General features: G+C 41.4%; 1 protein-coding gene across 4 annotated transcripts in view; it reads left to right on the top strand.

Annotated features, from left to right (window-relative positions):
• Positions 1-24,457, top strand: part of NRG1 (neuregulin 1) — a 183,233-nt gene that overhangs the window by 16,730 nt on the left and 142,046 nt on the right. For all 4 annotated transcript variants that reach the window (XM_075020270.1, XM_075020272.1, XM_075020273.1 and 1 more), the window contains exons 2-3: positions 15,275-15,452; positions 21,798-21,922. In XM_075020270.1, the coding sequence (XP_074876371.1) occupies positions 15,275-15,452; positions 21,798-21,922 (303 nt within the window). The remainder of the gene's footprint in view (positions 1-15,274; positions 15,453-21,797; positions 21,923-24,457) is intronic.

Here is a 24,457-nt window from a genome sequence, read left to right on the forward strand (position 1 = left end):
ATTTACTTCCGCTGATAACCCTTTGCCCAGGGTACCTAGGCATGTAGGAGAGTTGAGTAGTCACATTACGCAGCACTTATCATGTGTTGATATGGCTTTTGGGTCTGTGTAGAAGTGAATCTTGGGCATCGGGGGGAAAACTATGCTGATTTTGACAGTTGCTGTTGAGTTGTTCTTCCTTGTTCTCTGTTTCTATCCCAAATATTCCCAGTGCAGCTATCCCATTGCAAGTCTACTGTGGCTTCTACTAAAGGCAATGTCTTTTCTTCCCGAGCTTTATTGTCCTCCCACATCCCGTGTGCCTGCCCTAGAGTGATTTTCTTGAATTTTAGCCCTGATGGACAACTCCCTGCCTAGCCATCCAGTTTTACAATATTTCACATCACGCCTCATAAGAAGGAATACAGTACAAGTATTCTGCTAGGCAGACTGCCTGTGTGATGTCGATGGCTCTCTGTACCTCTCTCTCATTCTCTTGGACTCATTATCATGGGTGAAGGATGATTCATTTTAGTGGTTTCTAATGTGACACTCCAGTTTAGAATGCAGTAAGCTACTCTAGTTAATATGAAGCCAATGCCTGAGGTGACTGAGTGTACAATAACCAAAGCTCTGTAAATTCACATCCCATCCCATCCCATGAACTAGCTTCCCCACATGGAAAGCCCCAGGTGTAGAAATGTCACTTGTCTGAGATCTTTTTTGAATGCTAGAGTTGTCTGTTTTGCTGATTGAGAAAAGTTTTTTTAATGTTTTTCACCTATTTCAATGTGATGACAAATTTTTTTCAAAGTGAAGTTGCCGAGTAAGAGTTAAAACAGCAAAACCCTGCATTTTTCTCTCCCAGTCTATGCCTAAAACTGACGTGCCTCTCCTTTTTTAAGGACACGATGACCATATTCAAATGTGACTCCTAGAGTCACTTTTAGTACTTCTTTGTTTAGTGAGCCTGTTGATTGTGAATTCAAAACATGTTTTAATAAAATTTCTGCTTCTCTCCTCCCCTGTGTGTCTAGCAGATTCAACTAATGTAAGTCCTGTCAAAATTCTCTTTTTCTGTATTTTAGTCTTTATCCTTCCACAGAATAAACAGTCAGATAACAAATACATCAGATAATACATTATTTTGCAGCATAAAAATAAAAGATCTAAGAACTTATAGGATGATTATGTGTATGTTCAGTTATACAATTGTCTAAACAAATGGAGGGCAGAGATAGCATATCCTCAGGGCTTGGAAAACTGAGTTATCAAACTAAGAATAAGGGCTATGCTTAATAACAAATAAAAGTGTCATAATAGTTAGCAACCAGTGAGAACCTTTCTCTTTTTTTTTTTTTTTCCTTTTGAGGGAAAGAATGGGGTATAGAAAGGAACAAGATTATTAAAACCTGCTGTTTAGGTCAGTGCTTCCTCTGATTATTTATATTTTGTTTAAGATTGGGGAAGCAAGCCATGGGGATTAAGAGCTGTCAAACCTCTCACTACTATCAAAACAATTCCATCTCATGAGCACTGAGAAATACTGAGAAACAAAAAACTTCACAATTTTTTGTATCTACTCAGAAAGATTGGGATGAAGATACTGTGAGAAAGAGGGCACCTGGCCCTGGAGATTTTTGCCTTTCTTGGCACAGAAACCTGAACTTCCATGATTAGATACTGTGTTCTGTGTGTGCTCAGTCAACCCTGGACAGGTCTGTGAAGGCTGTAGATGGAGGTGCCATGCAGAGATGATGACTTTGTTGTTGATTTACTGAATTTTGACCCTCCTCTATGCACTTTCAACTCATGTCAGACCTATTAATGAGAATGGCTTTTGGGCCCTTTCACACCTCCCTGAACACATAGTGTGTGCTCACTTCCTGTTCCTCCATCACAAATAGCTTGATTGTTCTATTTTGATACTGTTGTTCTTTAATCCTTGGTCTGTTCATGTACTACTGGAAATTGATGGAGCTCATGAGACAAAACAGTCTGCAAGAAGATGACACCTGGAAATAATGAATTCCAAAGTCCGAAGCATGTCTTAAATTCTTTCCAGAAGCAATGATTAGAAGGGAAAAATACAGTAGACATTCAGTATAATGACACTGTTGGTTTTTGTTATTACGTTTTTCAGCCATGTTGGGTAGACAGACAGAAATTCAGAATGAGGTAATGCTGTGAAAACAGTATGCTTATCATCCATAGAGCACTTTTCTGTCTTGTTTCCATTTCTCTTAGCAATAATGGTGTCCTGCTTGGTTGCTTCCTGCATAAAATTCCCTTTGCAGCCAGAAGGGGGACTCAGGATATTAAATTTCAGCAGATGCCGTTGAACTCATCCCTTATGTTCTTTCTTCTGAACATCCCTTTCTGATACTGTTGCCATTCTTTCTTGTCTTCCTCCATCAATCTTTCATGGCTTTTATTTGCATAGCTTTCATTATTATGTACTTACCAACGTAGGACAAATTTTGCAGTAGGAGGTACTGAAATGCCAGGACACACGGCTGAAACCAGATTCCAGTCCATCAGGAAGGGGATTTGGTATATCTTTTCTTTGTCTATTTATCATGGGGGGGTTCAGTCCCTGTATTATTGGGTCTCCCCACAGTTATATCTTTTCCCCAGTGTGTAGGTAGAATCCCAGACTGTAATTAATAAGGGAATATTTTGGCTGTTGTGACACTGAAACACAGGGGAGTGTTGTGAGACCCAAGAGAGGATCCTTGGTCTGCTGGATGGACTTCAGACCACCACCCAGCTCATGATGAAAGAGAATAAATGGACATTTCTAAGCAGAGATATGTATGTTGCTTCGTGATGGCAGCAGCAGTGAACTAATCTATGAGAGAAAAGTCAGAGGTAAAAAAAAAAGCCAGATGGTGTGGATATATCATTTTAGGTAAATAGCAGACTCATCTTTTGCTCATCACCAGGACGTGAATCCTGCCTGCCACTGGGCTTGTTGTGAGACAGCCTTGTTCTCTGTACTCATTCCACCTTGCAGGACTAAGTCTTACAGGAAACCTGATACACCTGCCAGTTCTGCTGCTGGGGTTGCACAACAGTTTCTATTGTAAATCCTCATTTTCCCAAACCTTTTAAGGATCAAGCTTTTATCTTTGATTTATTCAAGTAATATGAGTTTCTTTCTCATGTATTCTAGAAAATCTGGACAAAAGAGATGACTGGCAACCCCCTAGGGTTCAGCACAGTTGGGGATAAAGTTATGCATTCTGCTTGTTCCATGCTATTTTCAATGAAAATCCAGATTGGAACTTGACATGATACCATCTTTTTAGGATAATGTGGTTTTGTTTGGTTCATAAAAGACTGCTTTTTTTTTGAAGACTACTTAAAGAAAGAAAAAAGTGACAACATAAGAATTAGTCTGAACACTATGCAGAGGGTCTCTGAAGGGAGATTTGATTCTGGTTTGATGCTTTGATCTCATATTACTGCTTGGGGAAATATCCCTCCTCTGTCTGTCAAGGAGCAGCAGCCTTCTCTAACAGATTCTGCAGTTATTTGCTTCAGATAGCTTCAGAGAGGCACAGTGGCCACATGTGATGAGGCTGGAGCCTTTATTGTAATGCTGGCTCTGCAAGAAATAGAAAAGCAATCTTCCAGGCTGCTGCAGCATGACACCAACACCAGCATGTGGGAACCTTCTTGCTTTTCCTCACCTGGGCTTTTTTCTGGGGAGTTGTCTCAGGGTGCTCCTGCATGAGATTTTGACTCTGTTGGCACAGCAGCGAGGGTGTCGATTGCTGCCTTCCTTGCAGCTCAGCTGTCCGAACCTGAGCAGAGCTGGTTTGAGGTCTGTTCAATGGGACTCAGTGGTAGAAACAGCTTTGCTGCAGATTGACTTGCAGTCATTCTAGCAAATTTTCAGTAATTTCTCAGCAACAGAAAAGCATATTTATGCTGGATGCTATGTGTATACAGTCCAGGTGAGTCATGATTGAAATCCATGTCAGCACTGGGAATTAAAAGCAAAGGAAGAGTTTCTTGTTGCAGAAATAACAACTGAAACTTTTACTAGTAAATATGTGAAACAGATAGATTACAGGAGGTGATATACAGAAACCTCCGGCTCAGTAGTAGCGAAATGAAGCTGTTGTTCATGTGGGTATTATCCTTGAGAATGAAACAAAAAGGAGACCAGGAAAGGGATGGGACATTGGTCTGATTAGTCCTTTTGTGCAGAGGTTTATAATCACATTCATGCATTTCTACCCTGAATGATGAATGCTTATTAACATATATGAGTGTTAACACACAAAGTCACTGTCATTAAAGTCAGGTTTCTTAAATCAATTCAATTGAAGCAGAGAGAGCATTGCCTCTAGAAAGACCTGTTAGGACTAATTTAATCCAGAAGTTTATTGATTCAATTTAATTTGTTAAGGAATTGATTTTAATGTGAGTTTAATCATAAATCAGCTTTAAATCTGTTTAAGTGTGTTCACACTGAGGCTTTGCATTGGTTTAAATAAAACTGATTTATGCTTTACTTAGAAATCTGCAAATTTGGGTATAGATAAGGTCTGTACTTTATTTTTTCCCCTTAGAAAGACTATAGCACACTTCTCTGTCTTCTGGAGGGAAAGTCTAACTGTATCGAATCAATGACAAAGCATTTTATTTTCACAGGGCCTGAATTTTACCTTAATACTATGCTGGGTCTTCAGTTCTTATGGTATAACAAATAAAGCCCTGGATACTTGCACACTTGATATAATCAATTTCCAGGCTGTGATTTTATCCAAAACTGTGACACACAAAAACCATTTGTAAGTTTAAAAGAAGAGGTAGAGAAAGGGAGGTTTACTTGATTTACCATGTCTTTATTCTTTTTACTGGCAGCCTGTTCAGAATTTATGGAGTGCAGTTTATTCTCCAACTCCTTTTTAGCTAAACTTTACAATATAGTCTCTGTTCTGTTAATGGAGAGCCTAGATTGGGGCATAAGATTTGGTAAATTATGCACATTGCTTACTACACTTTATATATTTGAGTGGCTCTATAAGGGCTGCCTGTGGCTTCTACATAAAGAATATCACCTTCCTACAATAAAATCTGTAATTCCTCCTCGATAGTAGATGCTGGTGGCCACAATAACAAGGGTTAGATATGTAGGATGTTAAATAGTTACTATTTAATGCATGTTACAGTCTTTTTCACATAGTCATAGATTTTAAGACCATTGAGGGGTTTTGACAGAAGGATATATAAACACCTGGCAGGATGGGCTTGATCGTTATGGACCAGGAGCTCCAGGCTGAACTTGATGGCCTGGAGAGCTATTTCACAGTTTTCTGTATTTGTGTGAAGGTCCCACTCCTGTGTGGCCCACTACTTAGCATTCACACAGGTTTCCTGGTAGGCAATTCCACCACTTATGGTTGATCTGGAATATATTTTTAAAAAGCCTTGTAATTTTTCCTGCATAATTTTTGAACTTTTGTCTACAGTTGAGAAACCATTTCAGAATTGCATAAAGTGTTCCTATCCCTCCTCCAGTGACTGCTGGACCATGGCATGTTTCTGCATGCTTTACTGATCATGTGGTTATGGATTTCTGGAAGTTGACCTTTAAAAGGATGTCCAATCTTGTATAATAATTTAACCAGGGGAGATGCTTCTAATTAGATCTTTTTGCAAGCTGTTCCTGATTGCAGGTATTTAGCAATATTTATTTGTAAGAATTTTGTTTAATTGTTCATTTGTCTGAAGATAGCCGGTGCACATTTTTAAGCAGCTGTGACATAAATGTTTCCTTTTCACTGCAGTTGCCTGTTCTGTTTTGTCATAGCTGCAGAGTATAAATGCAGGGTTCAGTATATGTTGGAAGTAAATTATACTGAAGGGTATACATTGAGATCCTCTCTGCGTACTGCGCAAGCCCATAATGTTAGGTGCCCTGTTTAGATTTTTGCTGAGCTGGGTTTGAGCTGATGATTTGTGTGCTATGCCCAGGTGTATCCAGGTTCTCAGCTCCTGAAATGAGTCAAGTGGCTTTTGGTCTCATTGGCTAAACTGTTTGCACACCTTCTGGTAAAAAAGGAAGATTTTGCTAACAGATGTTTCCAAGTGATGGCCACCTCAGTCAACTGAAGGGGCCAGGACTAGTTGTGCTCTGTCCCTGGGGAAAGGCACGTCCTTTTGCTGTGGGAGTGGCACCCTTGTGACACTGTCAGACCACGTGGATTTTCCCTTAGCATGTAGGTATGAAAGCAGTCATCTTCTGAATTGACTTCGGAGTGGAGGCACAGCATGCTCCACCAGCAATGGCTCCGACGTTTTCTACCTGGTAGAGATTTCAGCAGACAGAGGCAGGGGGGCTGCTCCTTCAGGTGTTATGCAGCTGGGATGGCACTAGCACATGCTCTGCTCTGTCTGTGATCAGCACCAGAAGAAAATGACAAAGAAAAGCATTAGAGGCAACTCTGGTTAAGCCTGGATGGGGACAGACCCCACTTTGGGGTTGCAGTGGAAGGGCTGCCCTTGCCTTCCACAGGTTTCCTCCGTCTTTGAGCACACAGATGTTTTTGTAGGCCTATGTCCTTCCACAGCCTGTGCTAAACACCCACATAAATTCCCAAAAGACAGTATTGCTAGAAGAGCTGACCACAAAGGATTTAAAGGAGAGGAGGGGAAGGAAAGTGGTGAATGAGGAGCCAATACCCATAGTGTTGTTTGACTTGTGCATTAGCAAATCAATGTCTTGAAAGTTTCAAAGTTCTTCACACTGCTGTAAATACTTTATGCAGCCCTTAATGCAACAGCAACTTCTTCCTTTTCGTGCTCCAATCATTCTTGTTTTCTCTGAATTAATTTCTACATTTTGATTTAGTTTCTGTTCATGTCAAACAAGCCATCAGACAGGTTTCAGTTCACGTTTTCCACCTTCCCACCTCAAAACTTCAACATGGATGAGTGGTTTAGTGTAGGGAGGAACATTAGTGGACAAATGAACCCTCTAAACTGCCAATTGTGCCTGAGGATGCCCAGAAATTTTCTCATGTACTTTGTGAAAAGTGGTGGCCTCTGTGTGAACTTTGTGAGAGGGAGATTTTGGGATACTTCTGGGGAGGCAGTTGTTTTGTAAATCCCATTTTGGGTCTTTCTGTGTACTCACTAATTATTCTTTCCAGTGGTTATATCCCCAAACTCAGATTACTCAGGTATCCTTGGTGGTGGTGGCAGTGACTCTAGCTCTGTGAACCTGTGTAGGATGAGATGGTTAGCAGTCACCTGTTGAGGTGCCCTGCATCCCACAGTCTGGGAATTGCCTTCTGACCACCATTTCCACTGAATTTCACCTGTAATGGCACACCCTGTTCCCTGTGTGGTATCATTTTTAATAAGGTGTCCATGTGGGAAGCAGGTCCTTCTGGTTTTCTTGTTCAACATGGAGAATTTTTTTAATACTGAGCAAATTTATGACTACAACATTGTCTGATGTTATTTAAATTCTGCATCATGCACTAATATGGCAGACTGTTGCTTCTATACATGTACAACTGAGCTCTCACTGGAAATAGGGACAAATTGGCACGCTTAATTAGGAATATCTCTGACCAGGCACCTAAAAGTGTGCTGGCAGTGTTGCTGGATGTGTGTTGTTATTCCTTCTCTTAAGGCTTCCACAGCCTCAAAAGGATGAGGAAGATTTTGAGAAGTATGAAGGCCTTCCATGGATATGTCTGCACTGGGCAATTTATTGGCTGATGCATGGTACGATTTTGTCTATGAAGTGAAACTATTGCAGAATCAGAAGAAGCTACAAAGCCTAGAAAACAGTTTAAGCCAGGAGGAAAAATGGGCCTCTGATTAGGATCAAGGGAAAGCAATCACTCATGTCATTTGTGCATAGGCGTACCAGCTTTGTTGGAACAGTGTGAAGGGAAAGAGCATGATGGAGAAATGCTGAGAGGGTGGATAAGCAACTGGTGAGACCAGAGGAGATGGAAACAGGAGTTATAAAATATAAGATAGTGCATAGGATTTGAAAAGCTTACCGGATTTGACACACAGAAGTCTCTGTGTTTTCTGATGGTGGCAAATACAGGAGTGTGTCAGAAAACAAAAAATGCGAGAGGGAGAGGAGGAATGGCTGCGGCATTTTTCAGCCCTCCGACTGAAAGGCTAAAGCTCTAAGGAAGGTATAAAAAAAAAAGTCAGTTCTACCAAAAAGAGAAAAAAAGGGAATTATGCAAGAACTGGATTTTCATCAGTAATCCAGAGGAATAACCTCTGAAGTTATACCAAAGGAGAAGATAGTTGTGTTGCACATCTTTCCTTCCTTGCCTTTTTTTTTCTCCATTTGTTTTTATTCTTCCCAACATGATCTTAGAGCACACCAACATGGCTACATGTGTACCACAGCTGAGACCCAAAGTTTAAGTTTCACATGCCTCTCAGCCCAGTGATCTGGTGGACCTTCCAATTCTGGCTGTAAGGTGTAGTCTGAGACCCAGCCAAGTTAACAGTGCAGTCACAGCCTTTGCTTTTAGGTTGTTTTCTCAGCTGCACTGGTCTCTGTTTGGTGACTTCTTGCATGCCTTTTTTCAAGCAAAGATAGAGATTAGTGATGAAAATACTTATGCTGGAGAGCAAAGAAGAGAAAGAGACATATATATGATGCAGCAAGCCATGCTTCCTCCCCTCACCTGACTTCAAGGCACGCAACTTGAGACAAACTTTTTTAATGTGCAGCCCTGAAATTCAGCTCTTAAATCAAAAGTGGCTTCATGTAAAAAAAATCACTGAGTACTTGCAAGTCCCCTTGAAGTCCATGGGATTTATACCTGCATAGCATTTCTGTGCAATGGATTGCTTTAATTTTAGCTCTGAAACAAAGATTCTGGAGTCTACCTTTATGCACTTAGGTATGTAAAATACGGACCTGCAGATTTTTATATCGACTTTATGAGCAGTTGTACCTGAATCATTTATTGGATATCAAGTATATTTATTTTACACTGTCCCCACATTTTCAGTCTGTATGATCAGGTTTTTGTATTGACAGTGTCTAACAGGATCATCAAAGTTTATCAGGGATGCAGCCAGTTGGAGTCAGCTGAAGCACTGTGAACCAGAGGAGATAGTATTTAATACAATCAGGCAGTGTGTTCCTGCAGACACGATCATCAGTAAATAAATTAAGTGTTGACCTTTAAATTGTAATCTTTAGGTTAGACGCTTGCTCACACTCAGCTTCTCTTGTGAAACCTACATTTTGCTATCTTTGAACACGGTTCCCTGTCTCTGAGGAGGTCTAAGCTCAGAAACTGATATCTTGAGTGACTGCAGGAGGCTGGACAGCCTGGCATTATCTTATTACACTGAATAAATGGGCACTCTCAGGTTTTCCCTCGTGGACATGATACTTCTAGACATGCCAGTTTGTCACTAACATCCTTTTTCTGGCTCCACTGGAGATGCTTATTACTTTTAGAGTGGAGGAGGGAGTCGTGAGACCTTCTCCATTTGTACAGTTCTTCCAGATGTCCATTTGCATTGTCCTGTTGAAAATCCTGCCTTGTCAAGGTTAGGGGGGAGCAGTGAGACCTTCTCCATTTGCACAGTTCTTCTTCCATATGTCCATTTTCAGTGTTCTGTTGAAAATCCTGCCTTGCCAAGGTTATGTTATGAGTTGGCCCATGATACTCTCATTGGAAGAGTTTACTGGGTTTCTGACAGGGAGAATGACAAGAGGATTAATGCAAGCTCAGAGAGCAGCTTCATGGCTAGGTGTAAATATCCATGAACACTGACATGACATACCATGTACTTGAAAGCATCTCACACTGAATAAACAAATACTTTAGGTGGAGATCTATGAGTTTGCTGGGTGCACCATTACTTTGAAAGGACCAAGTGAGACTTCAGCACATCATACCTAAGCCTATCAGGCTTACTGAGTTTAGGCTCAAACTCTCCACAGCATGAGACAAGCAGTTCTCGGTCAGGGTAATCAGAGTTGCAGTTGGCTTTGTGATTAGTTTTTGGAAGTGTTTACTCTGATTTATAGTGGCATTTGCTGGTTCCTCACTGGTCCAGTGTTCAAAGAACATGGCTGTAGTGCTATATGCCTCCCTATTGCTCTGTCTCTTGGCTCCTGAACATGTTGCTAGCTATTCCTGTGGCATTCCCCTTTCTTTTGGCCTTACAACATCTACAATTTCTGCAAAAATTTCTTTTTAACATCACTAGAAAGAATAAGATTACGTGGGTCTTGGTTTTACATGTAGTGCTCAAGACAAATGTCGGGTTTGCAATTTTTCCTTTTGGTCTTCTACACAGCCATAAGTATTCAAATCATACCAAGACCAAGAAGTTAAAATGTATCTGGCAGTATTTTCAAAAGAGTTCAGAACTGAGAAATTCCCATTTAAGTAGCTAAATGATTTATTTGGTTTTCCAATCTCTCAGCTCATGTTCAGTTACTCTGGTATTTTGGGGAGCTGGTTATGTGGGATTATCTCCTATCATTACACACAGGGGTTTATAGCATAGGTAATCTGCACACAGATTCAGCATGCTGGAAGGAAATAGCCAGATTTTTAAAAGTGTACAGAATCCAAATGTTGCCTAAGAGAATAACAGGGGGGGATAAAAACCAATAGAAAACAACAGAACTTTGGGTTTTGGGGTTTTTTTAGTTGCTTAGAGCAGGAGCAGTATACATTTTAAAATGTAGCTTACATGGTTTGTACCAAAGCCTTTAGAAAATCTGGCCTGTTGATGATAAACCTGAGCTTGATTACAATCTCATATGCAAGGGGAGAAGGCTTTTGGAAATAATGTAATTTGTCTTGCATTACTGACCTGCCTTGAACATTATGCTACAAAAAAGCAAGTCTGAGGCCAAGGCAATGGGTGTTATTCTTGTGGCTTTTATTACCACTCACCAAGCTGTTGGTCACAATTTTGCACAGCAAACGGTGCACATGTGCCTACTGGCAAGCATGCCTAATACATTCCTGTGCTTAGACTCTTAAAAGGCTTTGTGCCTTCCTAGGAAAAGAAAAGAAATGGGAAAAAACCCCAACCACTCATGGAATTTCAGCTGAAAGAGTGTAGTTGTGTGATAATATTTTGCAGGTTTCCTGTTTAATTTGTTCAATGTGTTGAGCTTCCATGCAGATTAACTATACAATCAAACACTGAGGGTGAGGAGATTGCTGTGCTTTGCCAAACTCACCAAAGTCCAGAGAGAAGAAGTTATCTCCAGTCATACATTATCAGTGAGTCTTTTGCAGAGAGAATATGGAAGTGCGTGTTCCTTATCTGCAATGATATTATGCAGGCCAGCAGACATACATTTCTGAAAAAATTGCTAACAAAATGACAGATATTCAAGACATTTCAATAAGCAGAGATATAACACCTCGCATGCTTTTCCCTGTTAAACCCTTCCAACACTGCAGGACGTTTGCTGACACAAGAGCCCCTGCCGTTTTGTGAGGGCTCGTCACAGCCTGACAGCCCTCTCTTGCTGTTATCACCTCTGTTGCTTTCTTAGAAAGTCTGTCAAACCAGGGGAGGTCTGTGGGTCACAGAGAGAGGTCCTGACCGGGGAGTGTGAAACGCCTGGGGTTAAACGTGGGTGCCTTTCTGTGTGTCTAATTAACTCTTAAAATGTGAGGCCCTCCTGGGTTTCAGCACAAGGAATACAGATAAAGTGGATTCTGCCACACCTTTCATTCAAGTGGTGCCGCTTTCGGGGTGGTTCCACGCTTAGTTTCTGCTGTTTTTCTTCGGGATTTGTCTGTTTTCTTTGCTACCTGGCCCTTGTCATTCGGTGACGGATGGCACGTGTGAGGACACTGCTGCCACTGTACCAGAGCTGCTCATGACAGCACTGCCGAAAACAGGACACACAGGAAATGCTGCAAGGCTCCCTTCCGTCTTTCACAACACCTTTGGATGAAGTCATCCTCTCCTGGATGGCACCTCAATCTCCATCCCTATGTAGGAGGTGCAGAAAGTGTTTTCCTTGCCCTTTCTCCCTCATTCCCGCCCGCAGCAGCGAGCCTCACCCGGATCGGCGGGCAGTGGCATCGTTGGTGTCAGGAGCAGTGCTGCGTGATGGGCACAGCAAGGAATGGTGGAAAGGAGCCAAGCTGGCAGGAGATGCCATGGGGCCAAAGGGGGAAGGGGTAGAGAGGCAAGGGGAGGAAGGTGTCAGGAGCAATGTCTAGTTATCATTATAAGCATTTTTGCCTCCTTTAAAAGCATTTTTACCCCTCAGACAAGGTCCTGTCTTAGCAGCACTGGAGAAATTGGCACAGACTGATGAAAGTCAACTACCTCCTGCAACAGTGGAAGCTGTAGCTGATCTCGATCCAAGCACACAATGCTGTAGTTCTATCAGCACAAGCTTTCTCATATGCCTGGCAGGTCTGATTAACTTTTGCAAAACTGCAGCTGAAAGGAAATAAACATAGTGTAAATGAAAAGGGCCGGGGGGGGGGGGGGGGCGGGGAGTAGAAACAATCTCTTTTCTGTCATGTCTGTGAACGGCTTTTACTGCTTTCCCTGGAGAGCCTGCATGCTTGGACAGCGAGTTACTGTGAATTAGTGAGGGTCACTGCCATTGATTAAATCCTCTTTTATGTTTCCTGGTAACTCCTGAATTATGGCAAGAGCTGAGCATATTAATTTAACACTTTTTTTTTTTCCTTGACAGTTCTGATGGAGGAAAAAATCTGCAAGTCATTTTGAGCAGATAATATTGAATTAAAATAAAATTCAGGAACAAAATGGCATCTCCCTTTTATTCCTGGGTTCACACTGCTATGTTGACAGGAAAATCAATAACCAGTTGAAGTCTTAAGCACAAAAATTTTGATCCTTGCAAGTGTGGTTATTCTAATTTATGCAAGATATGGACTAGGACCATAATAAGTGAAATATGGTAAAATAAGGAATACTGCCTTTTATTTCACACCTCTGCAGCTCCTTTTCATATATAGTGACAAAAGACTATAACCTTAACTCTTCAATGACAGAATGAAAGTGTATGCACAAACCTCAGTAGTAAGGCTGTTAATGCTAATTATTTTGTTGGAAAACTTAAAGATTGGTATATTTCAAAATTTCTTTCTCTCTTTTGGGTGACTGCCTGAATATTTACATGTGTGCTTATGTAAATGTATGTATAGATACAAATACACACACACTCATGGAATTATATTTATTTAAACATACTGATTTCAGAATGGTGTGTGGGCATTTGTTTTTCAGAAAGCAAAAACTGTTTTGGTAGCATTTTGGGAACACCCTGGAATTTCCAAAACTATTCTGAGGGGAGTGGAAAATGGGAACCAAAATATGAAAGGCATTTTGGGGGAGATTTCTTTCTGGTCTTGAAATCCTGGGCCTTACCTGATCCACCACAGTGCCATGCTGACACATGTCTACCCTGTGTGTAAAACCTCCATGGATGCCCTCCCCAGAGAAGGTCTCCTTCTCAGATGTTTTGCTGATATCTCACCCAATACTTCCTGCCAGGGACTTGTGTTCCACACCAGCAGAGATGCATGAAAAAAGTTGTCACCTTCCTTTTAATCAGAAGTCTTTTAATTATTAAAGGCTGCTCTGTCCTTATACTGTCTTCTGCTGGTGGCCCAGCAGGTGCCACCTCATTTGCTCGCTCACTGCAGACTGCCTTTTCCCAGCCACCGTTGTTTATGCTGCTCTGCTCAAGTCTCATTTTCCACAGAAATCAGGCTTTCCCTGGGCTTTCCTGGGATCAGGAAGGTTGCCTCACATGGAGAACAGGCCATGCTGCTGTCTGCCACAGGCAACTGCTTATCAGGCATGTGTGTATCCAGTTCTTTATACATGCCTCTCATAATTATCAACAAGATGGTGCTGCTTGGTTTTTGTCTGACTGGAATAATAATTAAGGGCAATTGGTGTCAGTAAGTCTCCACAAACACACAAGCAACAGATATCAAAACGTAATCAAGCATGTTCCAGTTTGCCAAAACATTTTGTTGTACTGGGCTGTATTGGAGACCTGTTGGTGTCCTGATGAAATCTCCTAATCTGCACATTACAGGGAATCATTTGGCCATGCTGGCCATTTGTTTCCTTGGACACCATTACATCTGTTCAAGGAACAAACCACACTGCAGCTAGAGAATACTGGCTCCCCAGAGGTACAGACCAATAACGGGGCGCAGCTGACCTGGGAAGGACTCACAAGCTATCACCAGCTGCAGCTCCCTGTATTATCCCTCCCCAGTTGTGTGGTAAAGGTGTTATCTTAAGCCCCAGGGCAAGTAAGGTTAAACTAGGTGTTTTACCTCAATACTGGAGTATGGTAGAGCCTGGTTTACAGCTAGCCCATAGGGTCAAATGAAGGGTAGTGTCTCACAAAAGGACTGCATCTTCTTGTGAAGCCTGTGCTCAAAGATCATTACCGGTTGTGCAATATTAGAGGTCTTTAACTTAGAAAGCCCTAAATGGTTTGAGATTTACCCACAAAAGAAACACTATTGCTACAACACGGTAGAAATTGAGATGCATCAGCTGGAGCCCTTCAGTGTGTGGGAGCCATTGGCTGAGCCTCTTCAATGCAGTGTCCCCTTCTGGGTCCAAAATACCCTTAATTGATATTGATTCTCTTGATGGGCTTCCAAGCCTGTTGTCTCTTGCCTCAGGGAAAGGATATGGCCAAGCTGAGGTTTGAGGTAGGTGTATAATGGGGGTTATAATGTTTGGCTGGAGCAAAAGCCTTTCCCTCAGATTAGGGAAGCTGTCAAGCTTATATTTATGCTTTTAGCTCCCTGTCACATCAGCTGCACCTGCAGCCTTTGGATAGCCCCTGACTCATAGCAGTTAAAAAAAATAAAGCAGCAAGACACCCTCCCTTTCCCTTTCTGTATTATCTACCAAGGCTGCCTGCTGCAGTGTGCTGTCTTGTGTCTAGGTGCACACAATCAATTAAATGTTGTTAGTGCTTCATACCATATTCAGAAGCAGCACTTTAGTTCTTGCTAAGGCTGCATATGGCTTGCAGGTTGTAAGACCCATGTAAGAGGACTCCAAAAAGTCAAACTAGGCTGTCATTAAATGTGCCTTTATGCTTTAAGGATGATACACGTAACACACAAATTATCCTTATTTTTCAGGTTTTGTTGTAGAAGCATTGCTCGTCTGGGTGGGGTTTTGCTCTCTGTAGCTTGCCTAGCTCAACTTGACTTGGTACTGTTTTCCCTTCTGAGGACAGCCTAATCACCAGCACGTTCTTTTATTTCTTTAGCGGTGCCTCCCAAATTGAAGGAGATGAAAAACCAAGAGGCTGCTGTGGGTCAGAAGCTAGTGCTAAGATGTGAAACCACTTCAGAATACCCTGCACTCAGATTCAAATGGTTAAAGAATGGAAAGGAAATAACAAAAAAAAACAGACCGGAAAATATCAAGATCCCAAAAAAACAAAAGTAAGTACAGACACATATCTCACAAGTGGGGTTGGGAGGGATGAGGAGGGCTGTTCACCAGAACACAAGCATTGAGGTTGTTAATTGCAGTATCACAAAGCTAAAAGCTGTGAGTTACAGCAGAAGAAAATTTAAGGAAACAGATAGTGATGTTATTTTTCTTGAACGTATGGATGAAGTGGTAGTATGGTATAAATATTTCATAAACAATTTTCCCTTTTCAATTTCTATTTATTTTCTGATAGCCAAAGGCTATCGTTTTAGCCAGTAAACCTTGGAGACAGGCCATTTTAAAACGACTGACAAGAACTGAGGTGCCTTATGTTTATTGTCTAAAATCCAAGAACATTTAAAATCATCAAAGCAAAGTATATTTGGAAATATTTTTGAGATTTGCTTTGCAAGCAGTCTAGTCCTTAAGAAGGGCTGAATGCTGTCTGCATTAGCTTCGAATGCCTTATGCATGCTGGCAGTAGTCCTTTACTAGAGGCATTCCCACACATGCAGAACAAGGCATGGGTCTAGCAATTGTCAGATGAGTAGCAAAGCCTGCAAATCTCATCCTCCTGGCTGGGGGAAAGTGTCCCCTACATGTGACTGATGAACAGTGCCAAAAGATGGTCTGGTGCGTTGCTTCTGCAGGAAAGGAGAAGAAGGTACACAATGCATTTTCTGCAGCAAGACAGGAGAAGGCTTTTGCTGTTTTGTCTCTACCTTGTTGTTTAGGTTAAAAAGTTTCAATTGTGGATGCTCATCCATCCAAGAAGCTATGGAAATCTGTTTGAACACAGCCCTTCAACTCTCACTTCTGTTCTCAGTAGGCAGGGCTGCTATCTGCTGCATTGTGCCATGCCAGCCCTTTGTACAAGACACAGAGGATTTGGGGTGTCTGCAAGAGTATCTGCAAGAGATCTTTCCTTCCAGGGTGTCAAGTACCCCCATACTTTTTGTCAGGTCTCAACTCATTAGGCAAAACAGGAGCCAAAATCAAACCGGTGCTTGACTTTTCCAGAGTTATTCAGGTTGAAAACCAGATGTCCTGCCCTCCCTTGCAGTTTCTTGTACCCCAGCCTGGGGCACAAAAGTGAAACAAAGAGGGGGCAGAGCAGCTTTACTGCAGCCCTCATGCCATGGTCGCACAGACGGCAAGAAGGAACCTCTGATGTCTCCTTCCAGCATTTGTGAAATGGAGCTGTTCCAGGTGGCAGGTAGCCTGGCAAATTGTCTGGACCCATTTGCAGGGCCATATGTCTCCATCAGAGTTGTATTTTCAGTCTATTCTGTAAAGAAAATGTTCAGGCCAGAGCCTGGCCCTCAGCTTCCCCAGCAGCACAGTGCTGCCTGTGACCGGCAAACAGTATTTTCTCCTCATACATTTGGGCTGATGCTGATTGACAAAACTCACTGGAGCCAGGATTTCACCTTCTGGGGCTGGGCTGTATCAGTTCAGCATTGAATCAGTAACTGCCTTCTGCCAGCTCCCTTCTTTCTGGTTTGTGTATATTTTTTCCCCACGAAACTTTTGAGGAGCTGGCAGAAGGGAAACTAGCTAATAGCTATTGATTACAGCATGCATGTGGAATGTGTGAGACTATTTTTCAGGTTGATGTGCCAAAACACATTTTAAATCCCCCAAAAGATACATAATGAAAAAAATTAAAATTAGGCCTTTTTCTGAAAAACGGAAATCTGAAGTCCTATTCCCCCACCATCAGCGGGCAGGATGCAGGCTTTGACATGGATTTCACACTTCTGTGTGCTACCCCAGCCATGAGGGTATCACTCATCATTGAAATTTCTCTCTTCTATATTCTGTTTTAAAACAGAAATGTCAGTGTGGAACAGAGAAGCCCTTCCAGTTAGAGATGTGAAAGTCACTGAATGTAGAGTACAAAAAGGGGGAAAACAAACGATGTCTGCTGACATCTGAAGGATTTTCCTTGCCTTTCTATTTTGAGATTTTAGTTTGAGGGCACATCAGTGCTTTGCCATTTCTTTTTTTGCTTTTTAGATGTGCTTTCAGGACTGAGTAGATGTGAAGAGCTTAAAAGGAGATAGATTTTATTTTGATAAAAATTGTGAGAGGCATGTGTTCTAAAGCGAAAGGAAAACAGGTGAAAATGCAGTGCAAATGAATGCCTGAAAAGACATGCAGATTAAAGTAAACAAAGCCATATTATAAAGATCTGATGGCAAATGAAAGGAATAACAGTGATGAAGGAGTTTTTTCCCCACTTACTTTCTGTATTTTTTTCATGACAGTGCATTGGTAAATGTTTGTCATGTTTGTATGCTGCTATATTGTTATAACAATCATTTTAGTATGAATTTTTTACTATTACCAAGTGTGGGAAACATCAACTAGGAAGGCTAGAGTAGTTGTTGATCTGTCTGGGATTGTCTGTTTTAAAGGTCAAATGGCTACATAAAAAGTAGGCTATGTTTCTGAAAAACCATTAGCATGCAGGGTACCACAGTCTTATTGACTCCTTCAATCCAAACACTTGAGAATAACACTTTCAACATATTTATGAAAAACTTACAAAGTTTCTAGGTGGTGGCCAATGGCCAGAAGTGACTTTTGCTAATGCCATGTTTTGCAAGAAATCACCTTTCTCATGGTGTGATGGCAGAATAAAGCCTGTTCATTGTTGGGAGAAAAATAAATATTTCTGAGTTCTGGCTATTTAGCTTTAGGTTTTTAAACAAAATTCAAAAATATCTGGTAGAACAATGAAGTGTCTAGCTCAAAAATTGAAATTAATACCTTAGCTTGGCACCTGGAGTAGGCATGGAAAAGATGCAATTTGGTGTTTATTGGGTGCATTTGGCCAGGGTGAATACTACTGCTTCAAAGGATTTTCAGAAGCAGGGCACATGCTGACTGTGTTTTCCTAGTTTTTTAAGGGTTTAGAAGACTCTGTGGCAATGCAGGCTTCCTCAAAGCTTCGCCTTCTGAAGACTGCCTTGCATGTAGAATGAACTCAAGGGAATCACTCCTCTAAGCTCACTAGGATGATTTCAGTGTGGTTGATTCAGAGGGCACATTGCCCTGACATATGTTGACATGACAGTACAGCAGGTGAAACACACTAAATGACTGTGCCCCTTCTCATTACGCTGGAAATTCAAGAGAAACTGAATGAGTTTAAATTTTAATGAAAGGCATTTAAAGCATTCACTTTTTACATCAAATTTGTCATGGAGTAAGAGCATGCAGTCAGTGAGTTTCTGCTGCTGTTATGATTGCTTATGATTCGTGATGCCACAATTGACTGATTTGTGTGTCCAAGCTCTAAGCTGTTCCTTTGTGTCAGTGGAGATATAGAAAAAATGGGCACCAGACAAGGGCTTTTTAGCTGCTAGCTAACTTTCCCATGCCTGTTCACTTGTACTGGTAACATTTCATTTTCATTCCCTGATTTCAAACCCAGGTGAAGTGTGCACTTTTTGTCTTGGGTAGTGTGCTGTGCAGAGTCAGGCTCTCTTCATGAAGACACTCCTTTACTGAGGTTGCATTTTTGGGGCAGAGGGATGGTGTTTGCCACTTCACCTAGCTGATGGCTTTGGATGCAATAGTGCATGAGAAAACTTTGTGTGCAAGTACCCTGTGCCTTGGGCTTCATCCAAGCTTAGCCTGGATATTTGCCCACAGACAGGCAATTCTGGATGACAGATGGAGACTGGAAGCAAAATGAATTCAAGCAGTCAGATAAGGTGGGCTGGGACTGCATTCTGCAGATGTATTTCTTTCCCTTTCGTGTATGAATACAAGCTCAGCAGTGTCATAGTGGCAATGAGCTAAAGATTATAATAGAAGCAAATCTTATAGGGAGGGGCATTTTTTGGTGTAGCATGGTATAGATTGAGAAAAGGACAGACATCTGAATACAAAATCCCTTATCAGAGGCTTTAAGTGAATACCGTTGGAGTACTGTATTGCTAGGGAGCTGCTTCATTTACAGACATTAATGAGTTATCTTGTGCTCTGACTGTTTTGAATTCTGTCCTGATATGTCTTGATAATATTCTTAAGGCTATAAATATTCATATTATTTCTCCTGCTCTCAAAGAGAAAACTCCTTACAGAGTTTTTCTAAAAACAAGAGTAAATCTGGCATGTTAGAAGTACATTTGTAAAAGATATGGTTGCTTCACCTATTTTAATATAATCTTAAAATCATAAAAGGAAGACACAATTCCTCACGTTTTCCCCTATGTATCAAGTAAAACAAAGAGAATAAAAATAAATGTGCAGGGCAAAGAGCTTCTTCTAAAGGCCAAGAGTGCCACAAAAGTAGTTTGCATCAATATTACTTAATATCATACAGAGAGGAAAAGAGACTGCAGCAGACATACAATGGGTGCCCAATAGCTGCAGCTGTGCTTCTTGCTTATCACTGGGTTAAAGTGAGTTCCTCAAAAGAATGAGCCTGTTTACATTTCCTTTTGAAGCATGCTGAGGCTACAGCCTGCTCTCCCTCTAGACAAATGTCTGCAAGCATGGCTGAAAGATAACCTGTGCAATATAGGAAATATCACATGTCCATGCAAGCTGTTAGGTGGTGTAGAGTACTGCCAGACATTCCTGGACAGGCTCTCAACAGGCTGCTGCAAAACCAGTTGTGTAGATGGCTGGCAGAAAGATTAGAGTAGGCCATTTTTACTGAGTCATAGCTGTTAGGTGCAAAATTCCCATGCAAAGAGACAGTAGCATTCACCTTCTTGACGCTTCTGTCAGTGTCTCAACCACATTTTTCTGATATATTCATGGTGGCTACCAACTGCAGTGTGTTCTTGTATGCCATATGAAATGCAGCCCAGATAATTAATTCAGCATTGGGAACTGGGGTCCTAACATTGCCTGAGAAGGGAGCCCAAATAGTCAGCTATTTAGTTGTTTACCATTTGAGTAAACCTGAGCAATTTGCTAATCCTAGTTTGGCTGCTTCTACTTCTTGCAAGCCTAGTGGCCTCAGGAAAGCAGCTCTCTTTCATGACATGAGGGGAAAGTCTTGTAATGTGAGTTTCTAGCAGAGCTAGGGTTCACCTGGCACACTGCTGTCATCCTGTGAGGGCCACAGCGCTGACTCCTCAGCAGTAGGACCCTTGTGTAGAGGCAGAGAATGCTGAGTTGCTGATAAGCAGGTGTTTGATAGCAGATGGGATATTTTACTGTGGTGAAGGGGATGGCTCACAAGGATGGGTTGGAAAGTGGCTGTGAATATTTTGGTTGTTCCAGAAGCCCCCCTGCTACAACAGACTTGTTTCTGATCTGAACTCAGCCCTGCTCAATGGTTCCCAGAAGGGTAATCAATTGTGATTTCTGCATGGAGACTTAGGAGACATGGCTGTGCTGAAGCAAAGCAACTCCCCAAACATAGCTTGGCTCACCACTCATCACTAGACATGCTGGTGAATACGAGGTTTTAGAGTGAAGAACCTGTGCTCCCTGGGGATCAGTCCTTCATGTTGGGGTAGGCCAACTTAGGCAGCCAATGCTCATGCACTCTGCTAGGTGACTGTTCTGTAGATAAATGAGCAGGCTTTGCTACAGGCAAAAACTTCCCCAAAGCACTTCTTTTAAACAGAAACTGGGAACAGCAATAATGTGTGTATTTTCCCCAAGCTAGTCATTCTTCGCAGTCTAGGTAAAGGGATTATTGCCATCACGAGTTGGGGACCCCTTGAATGACACCAGAACATGTTCCTACCAAATTAATGGGTAGGCAGGAGTTCTGCATTTTAAAATCTAATCTTAAAACCTTGGAGACTGATTAAATTATGTCTCTGAGCCAGGAACAAAATGTAGCTTCATGCAAATTGTGCTCCTGCTCATAATTTTTTGTTAGCACTGGAGAATGATTTACTATCAGGGTTTCAGAGGTTGTTAAAGAGAGTGGTGCATTCTAATCTCATGATTATTTAGTCAGATGTTGGAAACTACAGTACTTACCCAGAACTCTGCTACTGGCAATATGAACCTGTAGGAAAGTGTAATCTATTTTAATATTACACCCATCTCTGTGGCATCTGGATAGCCAACAATTCAGCTGAGAGAGGAAGGTTGTTTTTCAGATTTACTTTAAGAACAAAGACTCCTCTCCAGCAGAAAAGCATAAACAAGTATCTTCATCTGAGTTCATTAATGTGCCTATTTTCCAGCAGCCTGTAAGAGATATTTTTTTATTCTCCTCCCTTCATTCAAACCTGGATAGTGTTAATCTGTCAGTAAGAATGGAAGACAAGACTCTTTGTTGAGAGGTAAAAAAAAAAGAGTGCATTAGTTGATGTAGTGACTGTTACTCCAGTAGAGGATGTTTACATGTGTTTTTGATTTCACAGGAAATACTCTGAGCTTCACATTTACAGAGCCACGTTGGCTGACGCTGGGGAATACGCATGCAGAGTGAGCAGCAAACTAGGGAATGACAGTACTAAAGCCAGTGTTATCATCACGGACACCAATGGTAAGGCTTGACTCTTTATTTTACTATCATGTTCAGAAAGACCATGTATTAAAGCTGCCACCCTGACAAAACGGTTTGGAGGAGGGGAAAGCTTTACAAGTGAAGTGGAAGTGGAAACATTGAAATCTATTAGGTGTACTAAGAAAATTAATCAGGCTTGACTTGTCTGCTGTGTAGTTGAGATGTTCAGTTTTCCTTACCCAGACAAATGGGATGCCTCCTATGGATCTCAGGAGAGATCAGCATTTTCTGTGAGACACTTTCCAACACTAAGTCTATGACACAGTCCAAATAGACAAGATAAGAAGAGGATGAAGGGAAGGCAATATTTTTCTAATTCCCATGGTACACGTGAGTAGTGGAGGCACTATAGACCTGTGGGGAAGCTTTCATTTAACTTAAAACATGTCCTAGTCTGAACTTCTAAACCAACACTTCTCTCTTTGTCTTTAAGTAATATTTGTATGGCTCTGGTTGCCATCATTTTTACTTTCACAGATGTTGGAAGGTTTTTCTCTTGGTTTCTAAAATAATAATGACAAAGGCATGAATATATTTGAAGGCATTTTATTCAAAGGCATGAATGTAATTTATGACCTTTAATTCAGGTATTGTGGTTTGAACTTATTGCTTGAGGAGCGGAGCTTCTCATGAGGCAGATAGCATTCAGACTTACCCAAATGATTTAAAATTACTATAGATTGCATTTTTTGTAGGGCTTTTTTCCATTTCATTTACAGGAAGTTCCAATTGCTTCTGACAGAATTTTGTGAGTGTTGCCATTGTACACAAATGCTTTAGCAGTACTATTTCTCCTTGCGAGAGCATTGGAGGCTGCAGTTCAGTTGAGATCTTGTTTAAGTGTGACATTGACTAATTCAGCTCCAATAATTCAAACTCCAGTGTCCAGCCAGTTGTGAAGTATCAAACAAACATGCCCTCATTAGCAAACAAAGCAGAAGTATCTGCTATCTACACGTATCTGAGATAGGTTTAAAGATGTTGTTGCAATGGCAATTTACCAGGGATGCTTTTCTGTTTCACATTGTGCTCTGAAACAGGAGAAAGGCATTTAAATAAAAAGAAAAATGAATGTAAACCTTTGCCAGTGGGATTTGTCTTTGGCTATCTGCTGTTTTGTGAGCACACAGTGATTGCTCGACTGTGTTTGCTTTGTGTATTTGCTATTCTATTTCATCAACTAAAGAATCTCAAGTGCTAAGATTTCATACTGGCTGTATGGTGTTATAATTATGATCAGCTGTCAGGAGACTGATATAAAAGATCAAGTGTTATTTACCAGAATATTATTAGGAGGAAAAATGGGTAGGTGTTTCTGTGTAGCTTTGTAAATGTTCTTGGTTTCCATGAATACTAATTTTGGTTGCTCATTAGCTGCTTACATGGAAAGCTCCTATACTGCTTCCAAGATACTGGAGTTTCCAAAACTCAGCTGTAGGCACTGTGCCTAGGCTACGATACAGATAAATGCAGAAAAAATGCTTGGCCGTCCTCTATTACTTTCTCAGACAAGAAATGGTGTCGTGGCTGGGGAGTGCATGTGGGACCTCATTCCTATGCTTCATGACATGGATTTTTTGGAGGCTGTGCTGAATGACAGCAGAACACTCCTGCTGCAGGGAGACAGGAGCTTGGTTTTGAATGAAAACATTTGCAAGCAAGCCCTGTTATGTACATTTATAACTGATAAGTTAGAATCTGTCTAATCTTATTGTGAAATGTACATTGTTTAAAACACAGCCGTGCATGCAAACTCACTTGAATGCAGGGCAAACTTGGATCCAGTCTAAACCTGGCAGCTGGCTCTTGTCTGTAAAGATCTGAACTGGAAACTCAGTGATATCTGAACTGGAACATCTTGGTGATATTTGATAATCTAGAATCAGGCATGGCAGCATTCATTGGTTGAATAAATTAATCGTGCGTATTTGGTTGCCACACATACATCTGAGCCCCCTCTGCTTATTGTTGCTTACAACTGACCAGTAAAATTGTTCCTAATTTTCCTCCTAATGATGGAATTTTCCACCTGGATTTGAGGAACAGCATTGGCAACATCTGGTGACTTAAGAGGAATGGATCCCTAAGGCCTCAGAGGGTAACATCTGCTTTGCAAACAGGGATAGACCCCCTGCACGGGTGACCTCCTCACCCCTCCTTCCCCTGCATTCCCTGACCTCTTCCCCTTGTGAGTTTAATGACAGATTTGGGATCCAAACTCGGTAATGAGCCCTGAAGGCCAGTCATTACTCAGGTCCTATATATCTGTGAGGTCCTGCACTATTCATAAGAAAGAGAAAGGTTAAAAAAAAACAAAACAAAACAAAACCAAACAGCATATTTAGCTCATATTTGTTATTTCCTGCCAGTGGGCTTTTGGAGAAGATCTTGGAGTCCAGTGCAGCCCAGGAGCTCCTGTAGAAGACTAATATGCAGCTATCTGAGAGGGCTGAGCCTCTCAGGGTAGGCAGAGAGGTTGCTTCCTTCCACCTCCAGCAGATAGGGCAACAGTGG

The sequence above is a fragment of the Buteo buteo genome, chromosome Z (assembly GCF_964188355.1).
Source record: "Buteo buteo chromosome Z, bButBut1.hap1.1, whole genome shotgun sequence".
In the NCBI taxonomy this organism is placed as follows: Eukaryota; Metazoa; Chordata; class Aves; order Accipitriformes; family Accipitridae; genus Buteo; species Buteo buteo.